This window comes from Engystomops pustulosus, chromosome 1, assembly GCF_040894005.1.
Source record: "Engystomops pustulosus chromosome 1, aEngPut4.maternal, whole genome shotgun sequence".
Classification (NCBI taxonomy): Eukaryota; Metazoa; Chordata; class Amphibia; order Anura; family Leptodactylidae; genus Engystomops; species Engystomops pustulosus.
The window spans coordinates 106,204,011-106,227,978 of record NC_092411.1 but is presented as its reverse complement, the minus strand read 5'-3'; the positions used below and the strand labels follow the sequence as shown (position 1 = coordinate 106,227,978).

Below are 23,968 nucleotides of genomic sequence, written 5' to 3'. Positions count from 1 at the left end.
TCATTTATATAGTTTTTCTTATCTTTGCTCAATTTTCCTGAGCAAAACCAACATTGGAGAAAATCGCATTGTTTTTACTATTGACAACCTTTCAGGGCCATAAATTCTGTATTTTTATGTTGTCAGACCTGGTTGAGGGCTTATTTTTTGCGAAAAGAGTTGTTATTTTCAGTCGTATCATATTAGGGAACGTAGCTTTTTTTGATCACTTTTTAGAACATTTTTTGTGATGGTGTTTGATGAAAAATTGTATATTACGGGAAGTTTTTTGTAGTTTTTTTTTTCATCGTTCACCGAGCGGGTTCAATATTGATTTAGATTTATTGTACAGATTAATACGGACGCGGTGATACCAAATATGTACATTTTTCATGTGTTTTATATACTGTATTTGCATTATATGTGTAACTGGGGAGATTATGGGACTTTATTTCATTTATTTATTTAATTATTATTATAAAATGATTTAATCTTTTTTTTTTACTCTCACATATTTTCCACCTTTTGGCTTGAATAAGCGATCATCCGATCGCTTGATCAAGCCTCTACACTGCAATACGCTTGTACTGCAGTGTATAGTGTAAGTAACTGAGCATGCCACGCATGCTCAGTTACTTACAGCCGGGTCCTGCCAGGAAGGCAGGACCCGGCGAGAAGAGGAGCTGACAGCCTCGGGTCACTCGTCGGGACCCGGGGCAGCGGCAGGAGGGATCGGATCCCCCTGTTAGCACACCGGGGGGGGGGGTCCGATCCACGGGGGACACACTTGCACGCCGCGGTCATGCTTGACCGCGGCGTGTAGGGGGTTAAACACCCGGGATCGGAGTTTTTCCGATCCCGGGTGTTAGTGCCGGGTCTGGGCTGTGATATCACAGCCCGACACCGGCACTATACTGACCCGATGTCCCGAAATCTTCTTCTGACGCGGCGCCGTAGAAAGGCGTCGCGTCAGAAGAAGTACCCTTAATGACCGACGTAGAATCCCGATAGGGCGGTCATTAAGGGGTTAAAGCTGCCACCATTACACAAGACATTGAGCGGATTAACATACACACACACACATATATATATATATAATGTATCAGACATAGATATCTCATACGTGTTTCCTTGGTAGGTTCATCTCCACCATCACTGAGTAGTAACTGACAGCTGAGGTTCTAGTTACACTTTGAGATCCAGCAATCCTATTGGCTGTTAGTTACTATGGTGATATAAACAACTTTAGATTTAAAAAGAAATCACTCTATACAGAAGAGCGAATGATCTTCATGTTTAAAATAGTTTCCATAATAAAGACATCGGGGCACATATACCAGAACTAAGGGGTTATCCATGGCAACCACTCAGAGCTCAGCTTACAGTTTGTTAAACTTCTTTGGAAAAATGAAAGTTGTGCCCTGCTTGATGCCATGGTAACTAAGGTCATTTTAAAATTACGATTCCAAATATGTGAAGAATTTAATTGTTGTTTGAGATAAGGACCATAACTTTTATACCTTGGTGAATGTATAGATATAGTGAGCTAGTTTCTTTGGAGATGGAGTTTTTCGTCATGATGCCGTTGGATACATGGGACTTATTGATTACCTTTTGTTAATTTTTTTTTTTACACTGACTGCTATGAGAGCAGGTGATTGAGTGTAACTGTATATGCATGTGTGCAGAGTACCTGCTTACCCGGATGTGCAGCTATACCCAGGTGCCATCTGGCTGGAGGCAGGGTTCGGCCCCATCACATGTATTTTCATTGGAATGTATGCCACCAGTAACCAGTGCCCGAGTGTTTTGTATTGTTAACATCAAAACGTATAAATATAAATGCATATGTGATCAAGGCAAGTCCCGTTCCTGGGCGTTTTCCTTGTACTTGTGAACACAATACAAATGCCACTTGTCGCCATACCCACAGATTAGTTTTAGCTTCATGGTTTCAGCAATTTTTCACGTTCCCCTTCCTAAACCATCCTTTTCAATGGACTTTTTCATTCATCAGTCCTTTTTTGTTCACTAATGACATTGGGGGGGGGGGGGACACTAAATTGTGAAACAGCCCATTGAAAAGAATGGTTCCGTAAGGCATCAGTGAAAAAAAATGAACACTAGATGGCAGCACTTAAACACAGATGCAGCCAAGTACATGACTAAGATAGAAATCAAATCTATACCCCATAACATACACTGTCATTTTAGGATTTAAACTTATTTTATATCATGTCAAATATTCTGACATTGCAGGATTGTGGATATAATTTCTTATAGGCTTGGTACTATAAACTTTAAAAGCTGTTATATATGTTATACACATGGGTCAAGATACTCCCTTTTGTGCAACCAATCATATTTCTCAGAACCCTTGCATAGGTCAATACAATTCAAAATTGATAAAAATGTAACCATTATTGGTATTGTTGATGAAATGTATACACATAACCTCATGATAGACATAATAGATTTATCACGGTTTATAGGCGCAATCGTTGGGGCATAGTCAGGAATAACACCCATTTCCCGCTTTATGCCACCTCTACACCTTCCTGACCCACGCTTGAGCACTAACTATAGTCTTCCACAGACATGTGGGTGCTGCAACTGTGGCAGTAGAATAACTGGGGATTGTGGCCATCTAAAAAATAAAATATTTGAACACCAAAGAATCACATAGAACAAAGTACAGGCAGTCCCCGGGTTACGTACAAGATAGGGTCCGGAGGTTTGTTTTTAGCACTGCCCCATTCCCCACAGAGCATAGTACATACACTGCCAAAGTGTTTTTGTATAACATAGGTTTTACAGAAAAAAAAGATATGTTATATTGTACCTTTCATTAGCATCTGCTGTGTGACTAGGCAGTTGCCAAATGGGAGGGGCTGGAAAGGAGCAGACCCCCCCCACCCACCCTTGGGAAACATGTGACCTTTTCAAATATATGAATAACTCCCCACACTCGGGATTGGCTGTAGAGGAGCAGGGGGCGTCGCTAAGCCAAGTGATGGGTGTTTTCATATATTTGAAAAGGTCACATGGAGAAGCTGTTCCCCAAGGGTGGGGGGGGGGAACTGCTCCTTTCCAGCCCCTCACAATAGGCAACTGCCTAGTCACACAGCAGATGCTAATGAAAGGTACTATATAACATCTTTTTTTCAGTAAAACCAATTTTTAATACAAAAACACTTTGGCAGTGTATGTACTATGCTCTGTGTGAGTACTAAAAATGGGTCTCCTGGTGACAGCTTCCCTTTAAATTTGTATGTAAGTCGAAACTGTATATTTTATAATTGTAGATCCAGACAAAAAAGTATAAGTATAAACATTTATTTACATTTATAAAAGTATAAACATTTTTTGCTGTAATGGGACCAAGGATTATCAATAAAGCTTCATTACAGACACCTTACAGCTGATTATTGCAGTCTGGTGAAGCTTTCTGAATGCTTTACTATAATCCCAGAGGTCAGAGGGGTCTGTCTGTAACTATGGGTTGTCTGTAAGTCGGGTGTCCTTAAGTATGTGCAAAGATAAATTGAAGTATCGGCATGTAACATAAGCCATAAGCTTTGGCTTTATCGGTAAGCCTCCTTTAAGAGTACCAGTGTTCTTCAGAACAAATAACACTCGGGTTGTGAAAAGTATATGTTATTATCTCTTTTCAACACCCAATTGCATCTGCAGCAGCCTGTGTGCTGTGTGTACAGCAGTACCGGTCGACCAGTGATTTGCGAGGACAGCTTTAGTGTTTTATGACTTGTGGTATATGTATTGTAAGGGTTGTCCTGGTAATGGTCAAATAAAACAGTACTAAATAGTATAATTTAGGGTTTATTTAGGCAGGTTAGTCTGCTCTCCTTTTTTTACTGATGGCAAACTGACCCATTGTTTCCTATGGGTCTGTTTTTTTTTTTTTCACGGATGTATAATAATAATAATGTGATAATATAAAGAGAGATCTCTGATAAGATTCATCTCTATATACAAGTGCATAGAGCCTGTGTCACAGTGTATCAGTAAAGCTCTTGGTTACATAAAATCCTTCCACAGACAACCAGTAGTGGATAGGGGCTCTGTCCTGTATCTCTATGGCAGGTGGAGTGTGGAGGTTGCGAGTTCAAATCCTGGGCTGGGAAAAAACTTTTTTAATTGCATAATTTAGAGCCTTGCGTCTGGAGAAGTCCCGGGAGATGTAGAGACCCCATATAAGGACAGATGGTGATATTTCCCTGATGACTTGGTCCCTGCTCCTGAACATTTCTATACAAAAGATTTCCTGCCTGATTTTTCCACTGGAGAATCTCCGGCAGACAGATACTAGTACAGTAGAAGTCATCCTGTACTGCAAGTGACAGAATCTCAGTATTGAACCATTCGGCATTTGAAAGTATCGCACAAAGTGCGCAATGCACATGACAGGGATTGGGGAGGAGTGAGGGAGTTAGATAAGTTTCCCAAGCAGGTTTGTTTCACAGAATGTGGATAATATTGATTTGATTGCATAAAAAAACTGGTAAAAGTATTTATGGTGGATAAAACATCAATTAAAGCGATAAAGAGAGCAGAAAAGGAGTATAATATGCCTTGTTTATTATGCATCATGATCAGAGTTAACATAAAAATCAAATGCATATTATAAAATGTATGTTATCTTTGTTGAAGGAAAAACATCACAAAATATATACCTTATGTAAGAGAAAAAAAAAACAATTTTCAGTCATAGATATTCCTTTATATAAAAGCAATATATTTTTCAGTCAAGAATCTTGTTACAGTTATAAATACAAGATATACACAGCCTCTCGGTAGGGAAAAATGTTTCTTACAAATATCTACATATAAAACATTAAAAGCGGAGCTCTGTTAATGATGGTTTATTTACTTTTAATGGTCTATGTTTGTTTCAGAAAAATACATGTACATCTGTATATTTTTCTCCAACCGCTCAATCTTCGGCAAGTGACATTTTGTAAAAAGAAACAAAAAAAAACGAGAGATTGAGCTATATAAAGAAAAGGGTAATCTGCATATCTCTTTCATCAAAGCAGTGTAGGAAGAGTCTGGTGTATGAAGGCTATGATATGTGTCCAATGCACTCTACATAGCAGTTAAGGCTGGGGTGTAATAAATGAGGTGACCTTAAATATCTGGACCGAGAATAAGAGACTAGACATGCTGGTAGCTATTAGCATCCACCTGCAATCATATAGGAAGCCTCCCCAAGTCAGGAATGTTGTCAAAACGAAAGCTAAATCAAGACACTACCATTATAGGTAAAGTGCACAGAAATGTGACCAAGCACCTTTCGGATCAATGCACATTGGTATTGAGCAGTACCAATAATATTCTTTAAACTGGTTGTTTGGATGTTGAAGAAAATGGCAGCTTTTTTCCAAAAACAGCCCCTCTCCTGACCATGGGTAGTGCATGGTATAAAGCTAATCTCCATTCATCGCTATATGGATGAGCTGCAGTACTGGCACAAACCATACACAGATGAAAGAGCAGCCATATTTTTCAACCTCCGGACAATCCCTAAGTGCTTTTTAGTGTGTCACAAAATAACGATCAGGGTTATTTGCTTATTCCCATAAGAGAAGTTTTGCTTGCATGTTCTGAAAACGTAACACGAGAAAGCTGCCATATAAATACTCTAACTACTTTTATCCATCCCGCCACTCTTCCTTCCATTCATTTTATATTTACAGGTTTATAGAACAATTCTCTGTGCAAATGCTTGCCTTATACAACAATGAGGCAGCTCATTCCAATCCATAAAAGTGATTCAGGACACAATATTGAAGACATTATTCTTAGCCGGCCTACTGTTCTACGTCTTACTAACAATCACAAGATTCTTACGTGGTGACCTAGCAGCATTTGTCTAAAAATTTTTGGATGCTTGGTTGGTTGGTTTTGAGAGTGGTGGTTTGGGAATTCCTGCAGCATTCTGTTCATTGTAGAACTAAACATCTCTGTAAACAAGTTATTGATAACTTCAGAGTTTCTCCAGAAGACCAAAGTTACTCCGAAAATGCAGCAAGAAAGGCAAAACCAAGTCTTCTCCCCCACCTTCCCCTACACACACAAAAAAAACCAAAAAACAATGACAACACAGAAATGTAATAGCAGGCACTGTAGGGTGTGTAACAACACGGTCTTCTCTTTGCATATGGTACCATTCAGATGTCCTGTCACTGCAATATCTAGGGATTTCTTGTTTGTCAACAGTCAATATAAAATGCAATGACAAGGTTCGAGGTAGCATTAAAAGAAAAACACAATCTCAAACCTTTAGCTGCTTTACTGCTGGAGATTTCTGCTACACATGCAACCTCCCATGCAGTGAATAGGGAAAAAAAAAAATTGTATTTTAGACAAAGAAGAAAAAAAAAAAAAAAAAGAATTGTGATACGTAAAAGAATGGTAGTCAACATAAATCTGCATGGAGATCCAATGCCATAATTTGGGGTTGCTATTGTGCAATGACCTTTTTCTTCAGCAGAGTTTGGTACATTCTCTTTATTCTAATTGTAGGTGACGCCATGGGATAGTTTTGAGGGGAGTCACACACTGGTGTCTTGTAACAAGGGTTCGATGTCTTCATTGCCCCCACGATCTGCATTGTTCGTCTGACTGTTGCCACTGATGCCCTGCTTTCCACCAATCAAGTTTTTGGAGTGGTTGCTGTGTTCTGGAATGAACAAAGCAACCAGGAAAGCCAGAAGTACTGCAATAGCTCCAAATAAAAATGGAGGTCCAGGAACAACAGCCCCCTAGTAAGCGAAAAGGGAAAAAAAAAAAAAAAAAAAAACACATATTTTAGCTGCATTTTCCAAGTAAAAAAATTTATTTGATTTTGCTGTACTCATACTCTCCAGCATAAAAACTAAGATAAAAATCTCGATAAAAACAAAGTGGCACATTTATTCAGGCTTGTACTCCTAAATACCGTGCCTATTTCCCCCCATTATGCTACCTCCACATCAAGTGGGCGTGGAGGGATGTGAAGGTAGGGGGGTGCAATGCGGATCAGTAGGCCAGCACAGGGTCTTTCCACGCACTGCCTGTAGCTGGGCCAGAGCCTCCTGATAGGTCGACCGCAGGGGGCACCATCATATGCCTAGGCCATCATGCTTAGGACCAGCGTATGATAAATGTGCCCCTAATCCTTTAAAGAAATCTACCATTAGAATCAAGCATGATAAATCAGGTGCAGTTCTGGCACCATGACTGTGGTAATCTTCTTATATTTGTTATCCATGGCCTCCTTCCTTCCAGGCTATGAAAGCAGAGCACAGAGGTAACGCCCCCAAAGCCCTTCTGGCTCATTAGAAGTGTTTTAAAGGTTGATTTTAGGAGGAAGAATAACATATATAAGAAGATTATGACAGTCACAGTGCCTGTGAGCACGTATCTCAGGATTATTTTATTTTTTTTACGATAGATTTCCTTTTAAAAACAATGGCACTTTTTCCACCCCATCCCGTCCTATTACAACTATGAAACAAAATTGCTGTTCTTACACTGGGTTAAGAAAACACCTTGCATTTAGTAATCACCAATTTACATATCATTTCATCCTCATTCCACCGCTTACCTCTTCACCAGTGTCTTTACTTGTTGTCTTATCATCTGTACTTGGAACGGGCACTAATCCTCCGAGCTCCACATGGAATAGGAAGAAAACAAACCCATACAGTGCAGGGCCTAGTCCGTTGCATAAACCTCGGATACCGGTCACCATGCCTTGCGCTACACCTGCATTAGTAACAAACCAAGCATTTTTGTTATATTTTTAAATGTGAAAATAAGTGAACAGAAGTAAAAAATGTCTGCTTATGGTAAGAAAACATACCTTGTTGATCTGACTCAGCGCACCGGGAAATCAGAGCACTCACAGCAGGGAATGTGATACTAGACATTGCAGCTACAGCACCAGCTGCCCACATCATCCTGGAAGGAAATCAAAAAACACTGTGAAAGAAGTGCCAATGACGAAGCTCATACTATATATACCTGGAATAAGAATAACTTCTACATCTAGCAGCGTCTCTCACTAAAGTGCCTGGTCTGAATATCTCAGGAGGTTAATATTAAATACCTATAAGGAAGCGTTCATATTTCCATTGAAAGGACATGTCAGGAGAAATCCTAAAGTATCCTTACAATGTAGGTCAGCAGAATACAGCACACTTATACATGAGATACGTCCTCCTGTTCAGCACCTTGATCTGCAAAAAGGAGGTTGTTGTCAATGGAGTCTCCCTAACGGGGAGTTACATCACCCACAGCATACATTCAGTGGAGGCTGTGGAAGGATGCCACCCATAGTCGAATGGCCTCCGCTGAACACATACAATTTGATCTTTCTGAGCATGTGTGTCATGAGGGAATACTAACTTGCATGATGGAGCCTTGCCTTGCAGCTTTCCTATAAATATTTGCTTATTCTGATTAAAAAGAAAACGTTTTGTAGCCAATACTGTCTGCGCACCCAGCAGGCTTTTCAAGATTCCAGAAAAACTCCTTTAAGGCTAGGATCATACGTTCAATTCCAATTACGTTTAGAAGCCTAATTCACACACAACTGTAATTAAAATGTGAGCCTCGCCTAAAGGAGTCAAGGGCTTAATCACTCAGGAGGCCATTTCTTGTAGCTCTAGTGGGCTATTCCGACACTGGATATATGCATCCATATATTATTATATATGCATCATCAGTTTTATCACCATCCTTCATACGCCTGATATAGGTGAACTCAAGAGAGACAATTCCATCATTAAAAAGTAGTATTTTCATTATGATAATGAACAAACAGTGGAAATACTTGTAAATGCTTCTAATGTGCCAGGCAACCCCGACTGGACTTACCATGGCTGTGAACCAAAGCCATACCAGGCCAGCTGGAACATTTGAAAACCAAGTCCGAGGAGGACAGTATTTTTGTTTCCGATGGAGCGCATTAGTATGCTGAGGAACACAGTCTGAAAAGGCATAGAATATTTAGTACTCACAAAAATATACCCACTTAAGCAATACTGACAACTAGGATCAGGTCACATTGATTTTGGCCAATTTTTGAGATACCAGATTTTTTTTTGCCGAGTTGCCAAGTGGAAAATAGTCTGCTGCAATTTTAAATATAGAAGAGCACAGTAAACCAAAGAATCTCTAGGAAATAGGCTATGGAAATAGCACATTTATTAAATGTGTTCACGATGCGAACACCGCCTTGTTCAGAAAGGGAAGAGAGTAAAAACTTTTTCAGTAGACATAATTTTTATGTGGTATTTTCAGCTCCTGGCCCTGCAATTCATTCCATCCATTATATTTTGTTATTTTTATACATCCAATATGTTGATCTATTTTGGTTCTTTTGGTGGTTGTATATAATAGGAGGATGTTTAGAGTAGATGCTGCATATCAGAAGGAAGTATATACCTGAGCCACAATAGACAAAATCCCCACCACTGCTATGAAAGCTGCAATGCTGCCCTGGTTGAAGCCAATGATCTGCAACAAAAATTACAAAACAAAAATATAGCAATGGTGTTAATAAGGGAAAAACACTAATTACATTTTTATCTTTATTTTACCATTTAGAAAATAATTCTATGTAATTTATGTATAACGAGTAACAGACTTACCTGCTTGAGATAAAGAAAAAAGCTAGAATATTGCCCTGCTTCCGGCAAATAGGAAAAGAAAACTGTGATACATATGAGAAGTACTGTGGTGTCTTTCCCAATCTTTTTGAGTGACTGAAAGAAAAAGGAAATGAGATTTAGAATAATATCAAAGAATCCTTTTATAACATATCAGATCACAATGGACATCTAACAGTGTGACAAGAGAAAATTCCAGGTTTTTCTTACAGAAGCTACAGATATGACCTACATAGAAGGTTGGTTATGAACCATTGCACATATTCAATGGTAACAGGACCCTCACAGTCTCAGATGAAGTTAATTCCATGGAAGAAGCTGTGATCTCATGAGGGCAGGCACATTGATTACCAGCCTATAGTCATTCAAAGCTCCATGGGCAACCCTTATGCACATGTTATTTAAATTCAGGCCTGGAAGACATGGAGAAGTACCTGGTAGGAGCTGTATTAGCACTGTGGAATTGATGTAAACTAAAAATTTCCTTATACTCGCAACAAACAGAGATTTGGACAACTGAAGAACTGAACATACAGACTATTATAAAAAGACTGTGATGTGTATACAGCACCGCAGATGACATGTGTTAGGATAAAGAAGGGGTAACATCACATTCTCCCTATACACTCAATGGGGGAATTAATTAATGTGTCGCAGGCTTTGACAGTGCAGAGCTTGATAATACTAGTCTAGAACTGCTACAGATTTATCCAGTTGCACACAATTAGTGGTGAAGAGCTTTTTCCTGACTGAGGAGTTAGAATCCTAATGTACAGACCATCTCTTAGATGCTGGAAGTAGAGAAAGATTCCACTAATAGGCTGATGTACACAAGTACTACTAATATAAAAAGACTTCTGCGGCATCCTTTCTACTGCACACAAGGAGAGGAATAGGTAACCAAATAAATCACAGAATGCTTTGTCTATAATATAGGGAAATAAAGGACCATATGTCGACTGGACTTACTGTATTCCTAATATATTGAACTACATGACAGTATATTGCAGAGTTGTTTAAAACAATGCTGATCAGGCCTGGAGGCTTTTGTGCTGCTCTACAGAGAGGTGAAGTATGATACCTGCTCACCAATGACAATTTCCAAAAAGACTCTGGAAACTTCCTAAAGCTCACACTATTGTATAGTTTAGATCTAAAAATCATGTGTATAAGTACTTAGCTTAGTATACAGAAGAAGCATAAAACTAAGCAAATCTTACAGAAAATGGGTCAGCTTGTTCCCAGGAAATCTGTGCTCCCCAGAAGTTAGGCCTCATTTTGTCCCTCAGAGATTCTGGCACAACCAATAAAATAAAGCAGATATCCAGCAGTGCCACTACGGTGGCCAGAAGAACAACTAAGTTATCGCCGTAAAATGTGGAGATGTAAGCACCGATTGCTGGACTTGTAACCAAACTTGCTGCAAATGTAGCAGAAACCTGTAAAAAAGAAAGACATAAGAAGTGTACAAAAAAGTAAAAACCTCAATGAAGACAACTCTTACAGCTTAGTTTATGGAGGATATATAACTATGTCGTCTCATATTAGTAATAAAGACTGTGAAAACGCAGAATTCCACTATATCAGCTATTCTCTCCCCTCTCAGTCGAATTTAACAACTTGTTGCAAAGAGAGCCCCAGCTGAACCAATTCCTTTGATCTTTCTGCAACAGTAAAGCATGAAAACTGTCCCCTGCCCTAGGGCTCAGATCAATCTCAGGGGTCTACAGTCTAAAAATGATACAAACCATTATTTATTTATTCAATACTGATTAAAAATGGGCGAATAAATAGCCGTTTAACTTTTACTAGACTCAGGCTTTCAAAGTGTGGGTCTCCTTTTCACAAGTTTTTGTGCATATGTGCTGCTAGGGCACCTATTACTGGAGATGACACCATGAACAGAATACACCTAGAGCAACACTTCTCAATTTGCGCCCAAAAAGAAAAAAAAAAAAAAAAAGAAGTAAAACCTTCTTTTCAGGCAGATAATCTTTAGTATTGATCATAACAGGAACATAAATTGCATATCTGAGAAAAATGTGTTTGTTATGAATCATTATGTAAAAATGCTTTAGGCACATGCAGAAAAATTACAAACAAACATAATAAACAATTTGCTTATTTACAGTTATAAAAATTTCCAAGATCTACATAGATCCAGAAACATATGAACACACCCTAGGACAGCGACGACGACCCTTTTAGAGGCCGAGTGCCCAAACTGCAACCCAAAACCCCGCTTATTTATCGCGAGGTGCCAACCAAAAATTAAAGCAGTAACTTATTGCTCCCTGTTCAACAACTTTCAAACATATTGGCCTCCTGAGGACAGCAACAGTAGAAAGATGGTAAATTTTCATCATTTTATCTTCTTTCCAGTTTCCCTCTGTATACAGAAAATCGTGGGGCCAGCAGGAGGCCCTCCAAAAATTATTCGACCCTGTCTAATTCACCCTCTTCCTACAGTCCCAAGTAGCGAAGTCAGTATCAAAATACGACTGAAAGCAGCATCTTTTAAGTTGCTTGGAACTGCAGGAAGATTCTTTGAGTCTTGCCTGGTGTGCTGGGGCCATGGCCCAGGTGCCCCCAAAAAGGGCTTTGAGTGCCGCCTCTGGCACCCGTGCCATAGGTTCGCCACCACTGCCCTAGGATATGCACTTAAACTTAGGGCTCAAATAGACGACCATGGTTGGTCTATTTGAATGAGGAAGCATGTAATTGCAGGATTTCACATGGTTGTTTTAGTTCTTGCATTTTGTGATTCTTTTGTAACTTCTTGGAAGAGTAGAAGGCACGCAAGATGGGGTTAAAACACACGACCAGGATTCGTTTGGTCCATGAAATCCGGCCAGTGCCTGGTCATGCGTTTAAGCCCTATATACTGCATGTCCTCTACTCTTTGCGGAAGTTACAATATAATCACATAATGCAGGAAATAAAACCAGCAGAAAGTAAATGATCATTTTATTCTGTTTCACTCACCAATCCATACGCTGTGCTTCTTTCATGTTCCTGTGTTATGTCTGCAACATAGGCAAAAATCACAGAGAATGTAACAGAGAATGCTCCAGACACCGATATCATAGCAAAATACCACCTGTAGGAGAGAAAGGGACACACATCACATGAACTGCAATAACTTACATTATCTCTTCACTGATAAATACAGTACACAGTGGTGTAAGGGATTTATTGCTGTTCACTTACCATGGACTTATCCTCATTAAAGGGATAGGGGCACAGGTAAAGAAAACTGTAATAAGCAGGAAGGACTTTCTCCCATATACATCTGATAAAGCACCAATGAGCGGAGCACACATGAATGACAGGAAACCCTGAAAGAGAAGACACAGATAAACATATGAACCTAAAGTTTATGCAGAACAGAAAAACCTAGCAGCCTCCAAGGACGACTTCTTCACATTGGATGGTCAGCAGGTTTGGCTGCCATTCAACTAATGTGTATGTAGGTGTTCTGTTGCAAATCCCCCCCCCCCCTTTCCCCAGTAGATGTGGCAAGAAACAAGAATTGGGATGTCATCAAGGCATAAGCCACAAGTCTACATATGTCCTGTTTCCAATGCAGATAATGCTGCTATTTTGACACAGTTGGACATAGGAGTCCAACCTTACAATCACAAATGTTGATTTCATGTCACTTCTTTGTTGTGGATCATTTTTTTCAGCAATGTGTGTATGGGATTGTACAGAGATGGCCAAGGCTCTACTAACTAAAACAGATAGCTTTTAACTGTGTGTGTATATATAGACACTAAAAGTAGTATTGAACAACAAATTAATAATTAATAACAAGAAATCCTTTATTTGTATAGCGCAATGTTCAAATGTTTCAGAAATTCCTTTAAAGGAAATCCTATTAGTATACAAAAAAAAAGTGGAAAAAAAAAACATTGTACAGCACAATCTGGACCTACAGCAGGTTCTAATCTGGAAATTGTATATATAGTTATATAGATAGGTGAACTTGCAGGACAAATGCATCAGATTACAAGTGACAGGGTTAGAGAAATCCCTGTGTGGACAGAATTTAGCTCCTGGCAGCTAATGTTTTTAGTTTGATTTCTATAGAAGTCTGTCAAAGTGTTCTTGTGTCATTAAAAGGGTCAAATGTGATCCCAAAATAATTCACCTGCTACTGAAGTAGATCGTATGATTTATGTAGACTCAGACCCAAGACAAACACAAGTATAAATTTGTATAATAAAATATAAAATAATTACTCTATGTATAAAGAAAATATTATACTATTTTTGTTTTTATGCAGTTTTCGGTGCGTTATTCTGAGCCAAGAGTCGGAAAGAACAGGGAATAAGAAAATATAAAGGAAGGACTTGTAGCTCCCGATTCTGCATTAAAAAGCAACAACAACTTTTTGTGTCCATCTCTTTTAAACGATAAGTATTCTGCTTAATATTACAGTTTGTATTTCGAAGCCAAAGAAATTAAATGAATAAATCAGTAAATACAAGTGATGAATAAATCTTTTCATCAGACTTACTGTAGGATCCACTCCAGAATTTGGCCACAAATAATGATCCAAAATCCCTGACCAAAATATTCCAATGTAAAACCACAAACGCTTCTTGTAATGACAAGAAGATGATGACAATATACACTCACCGGCCACTTTATTAGGTACACCATGCTAGTAACGGGTTGGACCCCCTTTTGCCTTCAGAACTGCCTCAATTCTTCGTGGTATAGATTCAACAAGGTGCTGGAAGTATTCCTCAAAGATTTTGGTCCATATTGACATGATGGCATCACACAGTTGCCACAGATTTGTCGGCTGCACATCCATGATGCAAATCTCCCGTTCCACCACATCCCAAAGATGCTCTACTGCAGTGATGGCTAACCTATGGCACTGGTGCCAGAGGTGGCACTCAGAGCCCTTTCTGTGGGCACTCAGGCCATCACCAGAGATGACTCCAGGTATCTTCCTGCAGTCCCAGACAGCCCAGGACTTGCTGTGCACAGAGCTATTTTAAAGTGACAGCACTACCTGGGACTATTTTCTGCTTTATTGGTGTCCTCAGGGGCTGGTATCAATGAAAACTGTGACAGAGAAGGGAGTATAAATCACAAATTACATTTCTGTTGGCACTTTGCGATAAATAAGCGGGTCTTTGTTGTAGTTTGGGCACTCGGTCTCTAAAAGGTTTGCCATCACTGCTCTACTGGATTGAGATCTGGCGACTGTGGAGGCCATTTGAGTACAGTGACCTCATTGTCATGTTCAAGAAACCAGTCTGAGTTGATTCCAGCTTTATGACATGGCGCATTATCCTGCTGAAAGTAGCCATCAGATGTTGGGTACATTGTGGTCATAAAGGGATGGACATGGTCAGCAACAATACTCAGGTAGGCTGTGGCGTTGCAACGATGCTCAATTTGTACCTAGGGGCCCAAAGAGTGCCAAGAAAATATTCCCCACACCATGACACCACCACCACCAGCCTGAACCGTTGATACAAGGCAGGATGGATCCATGCTTTCATGTTGTTGACGCCAAATTCTGACCCTACCACCCGAATGTTGCAGCAGAAATCGAGACTTATCAGACCAGGCAATGTTTTTCCAATCTTCTACTGTCCAATTTCGATGAGCTTGTGCAAATTGTAGCCTCAGTTTCCTGTTCTTAGCTGAAAGGAGTGGCACCCGGTGTGGTCTTCTGCTGCTGTAGCCCATCTGCCTCAAAGTTCGACGTACTGTGCGTTCAGAGATGCTCTTCTGCCTACCTTGGTTGTAACGGGTGACGATTTGAGTCACTGTTGCCTTTCTATCAGCTCAAACCAGTCTGCCCATTCTCCTCTGACCTCAACAAGGCATTTCCGCCCACAGAACTGCCGCTCACTGGATGTTTTTTTCTTTTTCGGACCATTCTTTGTAAACCTTAGAGATGGTTGTGCGTGAAAATCCCAGTAGATCAGCAGTTTCTGAAATACTCAGACCAGCCCTTCTGGCACCAACAACCATGCCACGTTCAAAGGCACGCAAATCACCTTTCTTCCCCATACTAATGCTCGGTTTGAACTGCAGGAGATTGTCTTGACCATGTCTACATGCCTAAATGCACTGAGTTGCTGCCATGTGATTGGCTGAATAGAAATCAATTGTTAACGAGCTGTTGGGCAGGTGTACCTAATAAAGTGGCCGGTGAGTGTATAACGATCAATGTAAGCCACCAGTAAATGAATAAATCTTCTGGCTACCTGGATGGCCCCACAGTGGTGTGACAGTGCATCATCACATTACCTGGCTGCTCCTGTGTAGTGTTCCTACAGCGTGTAAACTTGACAGCTCCTGACCCTGGGCAGTAATAGGAGGAGAATGATGACATCACCACACTTCTATTACCAACTCAGCCAATGAGGGAGTGTCTTACAGGCTATGTCCACCATGCAACCAGTTTTTTTGTATTGTTCCAAAGCATCTAAAGTGAAAAATGAAGCAAAATTTCAAAGAGTCTTCATTAAAGTTACCTACTTTTTTGCCACATTTTCTAAGCAAACTTATGAGTCTCCATGGCAACAGACTACAAATCAACCCTGTGTAGTCTGATCCTACAGTCATAACCGCATGTTCCCTAGATCTTGTTAATCTACTAAATGTACTGTATCAAGTAGATGGGGATAGGACAAAGGGCAAATGTTTGGAGATCCAGGGTTTCTTTGTGGTCTGCAACCATGGAGACACATAGGTCTGCCAAGGAACTAAAGATATACATTTACAAGTAATGGTCTTTACAGCAGTGTGCACCAACTGCAGATACCACACAGCCAGTTAACTATGCAAGTAAATCCATGTCCATCACCAAACTCAGTCAGCAGAAACTAAGGGCAGAAGGGCAAGAAGTCAGACATTATTTTACTGGCAACACCATATCCAGTCTTTACTGACCTGTCCTATTCCTTAAGATACCCTTTTTTTAATACTTATCAAGCAATTTCCCCCATAGGGTGAGGAAAACATTCAACAAGTTGATGAAAAAAAAAAATTGTAAAAGATTAAAAATAAGCATTTTCTTCCACACAAAACCAAATCTGTCATGCCAACCAGAACAGAGCGGCTGACAGCAAGTCTACAATTTCACAAGACGTTTCCAATACATAAATTAAAGGGTGTACATATAAATGATCATGACTGTGGAAGCCAACTGGCTCCCACTATAGCGCCCACCATCAAGCTGTCACAATATTAAAAGAAGTGTATCCAAACAGCCCTATTAATGCTATACAGTATGTAATCCACTCTTCTTACAAATGCAAATTTAGAAAATTGTAGAAAAACATGCTCCCACTGTATTGCATTAGTACCGGAGATTTAAAACACGTTTCTCAAAAATGCTAATTATCTATACAAAAGAAAATGTAATAAAAACTTGATTGACTCAAGTCTTTTGATTAAACCCTTGAAGGCTATGAAACTACACATAGCTATTCTGTGTGCATCAGTGACATCTTTTTCAGGAGACCTCCTCCCCTGTGGGATCCAGATTTCCCAGACTGCATCATGGTGATTTATTATCATGCAAGTACCAGCCTGACTACTGCTCTATTTTCCTGTACTCAAATGACGTGAAGCAGGGCTGGTACTCACCACATCATGAATCAGAGGCAATGGACTGCTAAGGGGAGCGGATGCAGCGTATTACATCTCTCCCCCCTAACCTGCATACATCGCTCGGCAGGAGGGAGGACCCGGTGATGTCACATTCCATATTAGGACAGTGACATCACTGGGAGAACACTACGTTCTTCTGCAGCAGCCAATCACTGACTGCTGCCGATGTATACTCCTACCCCCATATCCCACTGTATAGGCATGTATAGGCAGTGGGATACGTCTGCGTTATACGTTGTAAGGGCACATTGGAATCCTCCCGACATGTCCTTACAGAGTATTGCAAAAACGAGGTGTGAACCAAGCCTAACAGTGAATCTGTCCTATTTAATATTTAAACGTCCCATAGAATGAATCTACTCCAGTGCTCCATTCAGACCTATTAAACTTCAAGAACATCTAACAGGATGGGGAAGTCCTAGTCTGGGGCACATTAGAGGGACTTTCTTCCATTCACCAGGCGCCACACCCCTAGAGATTATTAATTCCAGAAAAAAAAACCAGAGAGATTTGTGCCATTGTTATAAAGGAGAGGGGCCAATATGTCCAACATAACTTTTCATAAACCAGCATTTGGCCTATTCTATGAGAATAGCCAATAATATCAGCATTTTGGGGTCTCAAGGTAAGAAGCATATACCAAAAACAGATGTGGTAGTGGAGCTTAAGGGGTTTTCATGCAATTGTGGAAACCACACTGGGTGGATCAAGCCAAAGGAAGAAAAAATAAATCTTACTTAACCAGCACTGACTCACACTTCCACCTGATCACCAACACCTGTGCTAGGGTCACCTGTTCTCGGTCACCTGGGTCCTATGACCGACAACACCTCCAAACCAGCTGGCAATGGCTGTGAAGAGCTAACAAAAGCAATGCTGAAATTGGTGGCCGCCGATGCACACGTACAAGTTCTAAGTGGTATTCTACCCCTAAACATGTCCTATAGACTAAATTCCTCCTTTACGATACTGATGACTGATCCATTGGATTGTTGGTGGTTCAAGACTCAGATCCCTCCTGATGAAATTATTCCTGACACACAGATCTCCTGCTTCAATTATGGGTATGGCTCGAACTGGGAAATGCAGCTAATCTATTCTGATGTATGGAAGCTCAACAGAGGTCACCTGCACCAGCAGCTACACAGAACAAAGCAAGACATCACACGTGTGCCCTGTTATTGTGGCATCAGAGGCAGGTGTGAATGTCAGACACCCTAGGATCTGATCTTGAAAACGTATCCTACAGGCTATATTGATGAACTCTCTTAAGCCTCCTGCTGAATATTAACCAGCATTTCACCATTTGGATTGGATTAGGAGGATATGATCCAGGAACATGATCTGAGTACATTTGATGGAGAGCATTTTTAGAGCTATAACATACAAAAAAAAATCAGCTATAATCCTAAGTGGTTGTAGCATGCATTATAGTTAAGTGGGTAGAACTGAAAGAAAAGCAATTTCATACAAATCCACACATGGAACAAAAAAAAAAAAAAAAAAAAAAAAAGTCTATAGGACATGAGAAACACTAGTACATTTTTCCTGATCAGTAATGCTTAGGACTAAACAATCAAGAATGACATGGAACAGATCCCAGAGACAACATCTGTTGGTCTATTCTAGCTTTATAAAAGGGAGGGGAGAAGCACGTGGCTCTACAGCTGCTGCTGACCTGCGACCTTATGTAATATAGTTCCAAAAGACGGACACAGTTTAAGTTGTTCCCATCACAGGAATGCTAGAAAATGTAATCCTCTAAATTATAACACTGGGAGAAAGTACTAATTCCTTGCGGTGGACTTAGTAAGAGTGCTATACGCAGTGTGCCAAAACCTTCCCTTGGCTTGGCCTACTTAACTGGTTACAGCTCTGAAGCTCAGTGTAGCGCGAGAGGAAACTGGATGAAGGAAGAAATTATGTATATAGCTACAGCTTTACACAATACAGAAATAGAGATAGAACTAGCAAAGAAGCCAGGAAAGCACACATGGTAAGCCTAGACCTGGCAACTTTCATCACATAAAGTCAGGAAAATTACAGGAAAATAATTAAATAGAGATATAACAACAAGTGAATAGACTGCGAGAGTTGTGCAACTAATGTGGCCATGTAACCTAAAACAATACACGAAAGGAAAAGCAATAGGGCATTGATAAAATTAAAGGACTGCAGTTGCATAGTCATCCAAATATGACTAAAATAATCTAAACACATTTGCCAGTTGATGATTCCTGATTATAAATGGAGAAATTCTATGTAGGGTGTCCAAAAAAAAAACAAAATAAAGAGTAGGTGGAGATAACAAGGCTATGCACTAGCCAAGATAAACATAAGTCAATGTACAAAGACAGACATAAATGTGCATGGTTTACAATGGTGTAATATATGCGATTTCATTAATGGTGTCTGCAAATATTAAGTCCCTAAATTGGAGATACAAAGTTAAAGCCAAGTTAAAGCTGTATAAAACAGTTAAAAAGGGAGAATAAAGGTTTTCAGGTGGCACATATACTCGTCCTCCTTCAGTTCTCCTCAGCAAGCCAAGTTGCAACGTCACCGAATGACACTGTCACTACCAATCACGGGCCTTACTGGCTGATGGATGTCAGTGGTGTCACCCTGATGCACCAGTGAAGAGAACTGGAGCCGCCACTAAGAGAAGCAAGATATAAGCTTCAAAAGTTTACATACACTATAAAGACATTGGGGGAGATTTATGAGGTTCCTGAATTAACAACAAATTTGCAGCAAAGCGCCAGTAATTGCAACCACAATAATAAAGTGCAGTGTCAGGTCAGCTGTATAGAGAGTGCTCATGGGCTGAACCCTCTCCATACAAGGTAGGTGTGGCATTTTGCAGCAAACACCCACCACTAACACCCATGGTGGGTGCTGGCAGTTAGCAACAATATCTTTTGTTACTACTACAATTAGTCTTAATTGTTTCTGAGGAGACAGAAGAAGAGGTGGAGTCTGTCAGCACATGAGTAAGTTTAAGAAATTGAAGTATTTACACAATAAATATTTACATAATTTTGACAACTCAGAAGACCGCAAAGAAATGCAAGCAAAGGTCAGAAAGCTTCAAGCTAACCTTAAGCTATGTTCACATGTACGTACCATAGCACAGCGGCACACATCGGCGCTGCTCACCCTCACCCCTCTCCATAGAGAAACATGGCGCTGTATTCCGGAGAAAGATAGGACATGTCCCATCTTTCTCCCGGGTACGGAGTGGTGTGGTGCCGCACGTGTGCTGCACCATACCACTCCGCCTGCACCATTGCCGGCCAATGGGGGACATATATACGTCGGCCGGATATACGTCCCCCAATAGTCGTGGGAATGAGGCCTTACACGTAACTAGCAGTTTGTCAGAATTAAATAGCAGCTATTAATTAAACCTTCCCATCACCTTTGACTATTTAATCGCAAAGTCTGATGATTGCATAAAGAAATATTCCACAAAAAGTCTCAAGGTCAGAAGTTCTCTTACCTTGACTCCTTGAATGAGACCATTCATAAGAAAGGTATGTTGGGGAAAAGTCTCATGTAACACCTACACAAAAAAAACAAACATATGAGACAAGACCGATCTGAAGAGCTTAAAGAGGTTTGTCAACTGTTAATAAATAATTTACACTGTTCTTGGAATGAAGTTATGCAATTTTCAAATATAATTTCTGTATCGATTAATCAAGAGAGCTTCTAGATCTCTGCTTGCTGTCATTCAGTAGGAAGTTTCATTCTTTACTTCTGCACAGCTAGCTATACATCACATAGCTCGGATTACTCCGATTATAACAAGATGTGCACTTGTGTGACATCACATGACCAGAGACCGGTGTTTATCCACAGGATGTAAACAATCCAGCTTTCTGTTCAATGTTGACAAGCAAAGATCTAGGAAACCTTGAGGAATTTATTTAGAAAATATGTAATGGAAAACTTTGATGTTTATATGGTTTGTCTCATGAAAACGTACAGTCAGGTCATGGATAACTGAAACAAAAAAAATAAAGGCACAAATACAGTGGGTTCTGTGGTAATACTCACTACTAGCATTGGAGTTGTTAACAGGCCCCATGCAAAAAATTCTAGAAAGATGACCACCACAGCATGATATACACTCGGCCTTCCAATTCCTTGTTGCTGTGTAAAAAGAGAAGAATATTAATGAATTTATAAAGGCATTAAAACACACATGAATGACATCTGCATTAAATGGATGTTGTGATCTATAGTATCACAAGTAAAATAAATAACATCAGGATAGCCTCTTGGCAGCTGTACACTAATACCTAAATAAACTATGCTTAAACGGCGAGATAAGACTAAAAGTTCAAAAATAAATAAAAGCCCTTACATCAGAAAATTCACGTTTATATAAAAGGTTTATTTTCTTTAACTGTTTCTACGGAGTAACAATCATACATTAAGAATAGGGACTTCTGCTAGTGGTCATTGTGGGTCCCTACAATCAGGCAATCATGCCCTTATTATATCAGTAATATGGTCAGTGTTGTAGGTTTCCCTTTTTCTTGGTTTCTTAAGCTTCGCTCAGGAGGGAAATATTAGAGACGCACAATTTCTTTCCTATGGAGGACACTTAGTAGGTTAACTGCACGTTAGAGCAGCGGAAATTCAACAAAATGTAAACGATAACTGCAATCTCCAGTAGGTGATACCCCATCTCTGATCTCTATTAAGAGACAGAGCAGATTCATGCAAGATTGTATACTCAAGTATGGGGTTTTTACTCAGTCTTATGTAGGCATTCATATACAGGCGGTCCCCTACTTAAGAACACTCAACTTACATACGACCCCTAGTTACAAACGGACCTCTGGATATTGGTAATTTATTGTACTTTAGTCCTAGGCTACAATGATCAACTGTAACAGTTATCACAGGTGTCTGTAATGAAGCTTTAGTGTTACTCCTGGTTCTTATGACAACCCAACAATTTTAAAATCCAATTGTCACAGAGACCAAAAAAGTTCTGGCTGGGATTACAATAATAAAATATACAGTTCTGACTTACATACAAATTCAACTTAAGAACAAACCTACAGACCCCATCTTGTATGTAGAAACCACATCTTCATTTTGCTACATAATGGGACCGGGCATCAAGCCCTCCACCCTTAAATTACGGAATTACTCCCAAATACATTATATACCACAAAAAAATAAGGAGTCAAACAATTCTCCAATAAAATTACATATAGTTTTTTATTTCATTAATATATTAAAATTACAATTACAATGGATGTTAAATGGAGGATATCCAAAAAGTGGTCTGGGTATGCTGCCCACCTCACTAACAACTGACTTACATACAAATTCAACTTAAGAACAAACCTACAGACCCCATCTTGTATGTAACCCGGGGACTGCCTGTAATAACACTGTTATGAAATCAACTACCTTAGGCTACATTCACACGATGTATGCATACCTCAGCGCTGCGGAGAGAAGCAGGGAATGAGCGCAGATCACCCCCGCCCCTCTCCACAGGAATATACAGTGCACGGCGCTGTAATACACATGTCCTACGGGCTACGGAGCGGTACCTGTGCTGCACCGTACCGCTCCCGGACGGTGCCGTGAGCCCATAGAAGTGTATGGGGGACGTATATCGGCCGTATAAACGTCCCCCATACATGTGTGTCAATGTAGCCAAATATATACGAACAGTTCAGAGATCTTGATGCCAACAAATCAAAATCCTTTTAGCTGCAGCAGAATAAAGAAGCTCTGCTGATGCGGACAACACCATGATTTCCAGAATGCTACTAATCATCATACTTGAAATCCATGCGATGTTAGTGGTACATAATTATGACTTTTGTACAAAATGTATCTCTCATCAGTGGTGCATTTATATGATCATAACGATGGTTTACTAATCATTTTCATATTGCCACATCCACTAAAAGTTTACAGTAAACCATTGTCTATTAAGTTTCAGTTTTGTTGTGCACTGAACATTTTTTAATCTAAATACCGTAACTCATTTTGGTTAACAGAACCCATACCGTCTACTAGTTTCTGCTTTCCTATACTAATATTAATAAGATCACTCCGCTCACCATCCCCCAGTCTATACAACAAAGCAGGCTATTGTGGCTATTCTTCTTCTAGTGTTCATATTTGTAAATGTGTTTCATGTGGACAGAATTACTGTAATTCTTTTTTTTCTTCTTCGGAAATATGTGATTTTTTTTTTTTTTTTTGATGGTACATTCCAAATATGTTGGATGTGTGAAAAACATATACAACTTGCATGACTGTGTGGCCTTCATAAACAATAAAACGTCACACAACACTCAGTGTACAAGACCAGCGACATCATACTCATAGTCACATATTTTTTTTTCTTCTTTGTGCGACATCTGAGCTGGTGCCAAGAATTAGCAGTGGTGACGTGGTTTGTTGCTAAGCAGCAATTGTGACCTACAAAACTGGCAGCCTGTGTAAGCTATGCTGAGCTCTGTCAACACTAGAGATATGCACAAAATATACGTACGTCACCCAGCATCTCGCCGTGAAATGCGTTACAGCTCTGACCTTTCTAACATCACATCAATGAGAAAGCATTTATAGACCATGTACCTGCGTGCTAGAGACAGCTGGGTATCCTATACAAAGTT

The 23,968-nt window shown here is 39.9% G+C and overlaps 1 protein-coding gene across 4 annotated transcripts; it reads right to left on the bottom strand.

Annotated features, from left to right (window-relative positions):
- Positions 1-4,556: 4,556 nt before the first annotated feature.
- LOC140130243 (hippocampus abundant transcript-like protein 1) lies at positions 4,557-23,691 on the bottom strand. Of its 4 annotated transcripts, none has more exons than XM_072150800.1 (12): positions 23,673-23,691; positions 21,369-21,464; positions 20,809-20,871; positions 12,867-12,994; positions 12,642-12,756; positions 10,877-11,095; positions 9,639-9,752; positions 9,433-9,504; positions 8,863-8,975; positions 7,847-7,944; positions 7,589-7,749; positions 4,557-6,764 (listed from the first exon to the last, which is right to left on the bottom strand). In XM_072150800.1, exons 2-12 carry the CDS (start codon positions 21,375-21,377, stop codon positions 6,555-6,557), a joined length of 1,302 nt encoding a protein of 433 aa, XP_072006901.1. In that variant the 5' UTR covers positions 21,378-21,464; positions 23,673-23,691; the 3' UTR covers positions 4,557-6,554. The 4 variants fall into 4 exon arrangements, with proteins under 4 accessions (XP_072006901.1, XP_072006900.1, XP_072006902.1 ...); XM_072150799.1 differs by lacking the exon at positions 23,673-23,691 and adding an exon at positions 23,408-23,426; XM_072150801.1 differs by lacking the exons at positions 20,809-20,871; positions 21,369-21,464; positions 23,673-23,691 and adding an exon at positions 17,283-17,364.
- Between the last annotated feature and the right edge of the window lie 277 nt (positions 23,692-23,968).

Bases quoted from the DNA above. Each gene is read 5' to 3' on its own strand.
- LOC140130243 (XM_072150799.1), bottom strand. The intron at 12,995-20,808 runs GTAAGAGAACTT...CTTCTCTTTCAG, and splicing joins GTCTCATTCAAGGAGTCAAG to GGTTTCCTGTCATTCATGTG. The intron at 7,945-8,862 runs GTAAGTCCAGTC...ATTTCCTTCCAG, and splicing joins GGCTTTGGTTCACAGCCATG to GATGATGTGGGCAGCTGGTG.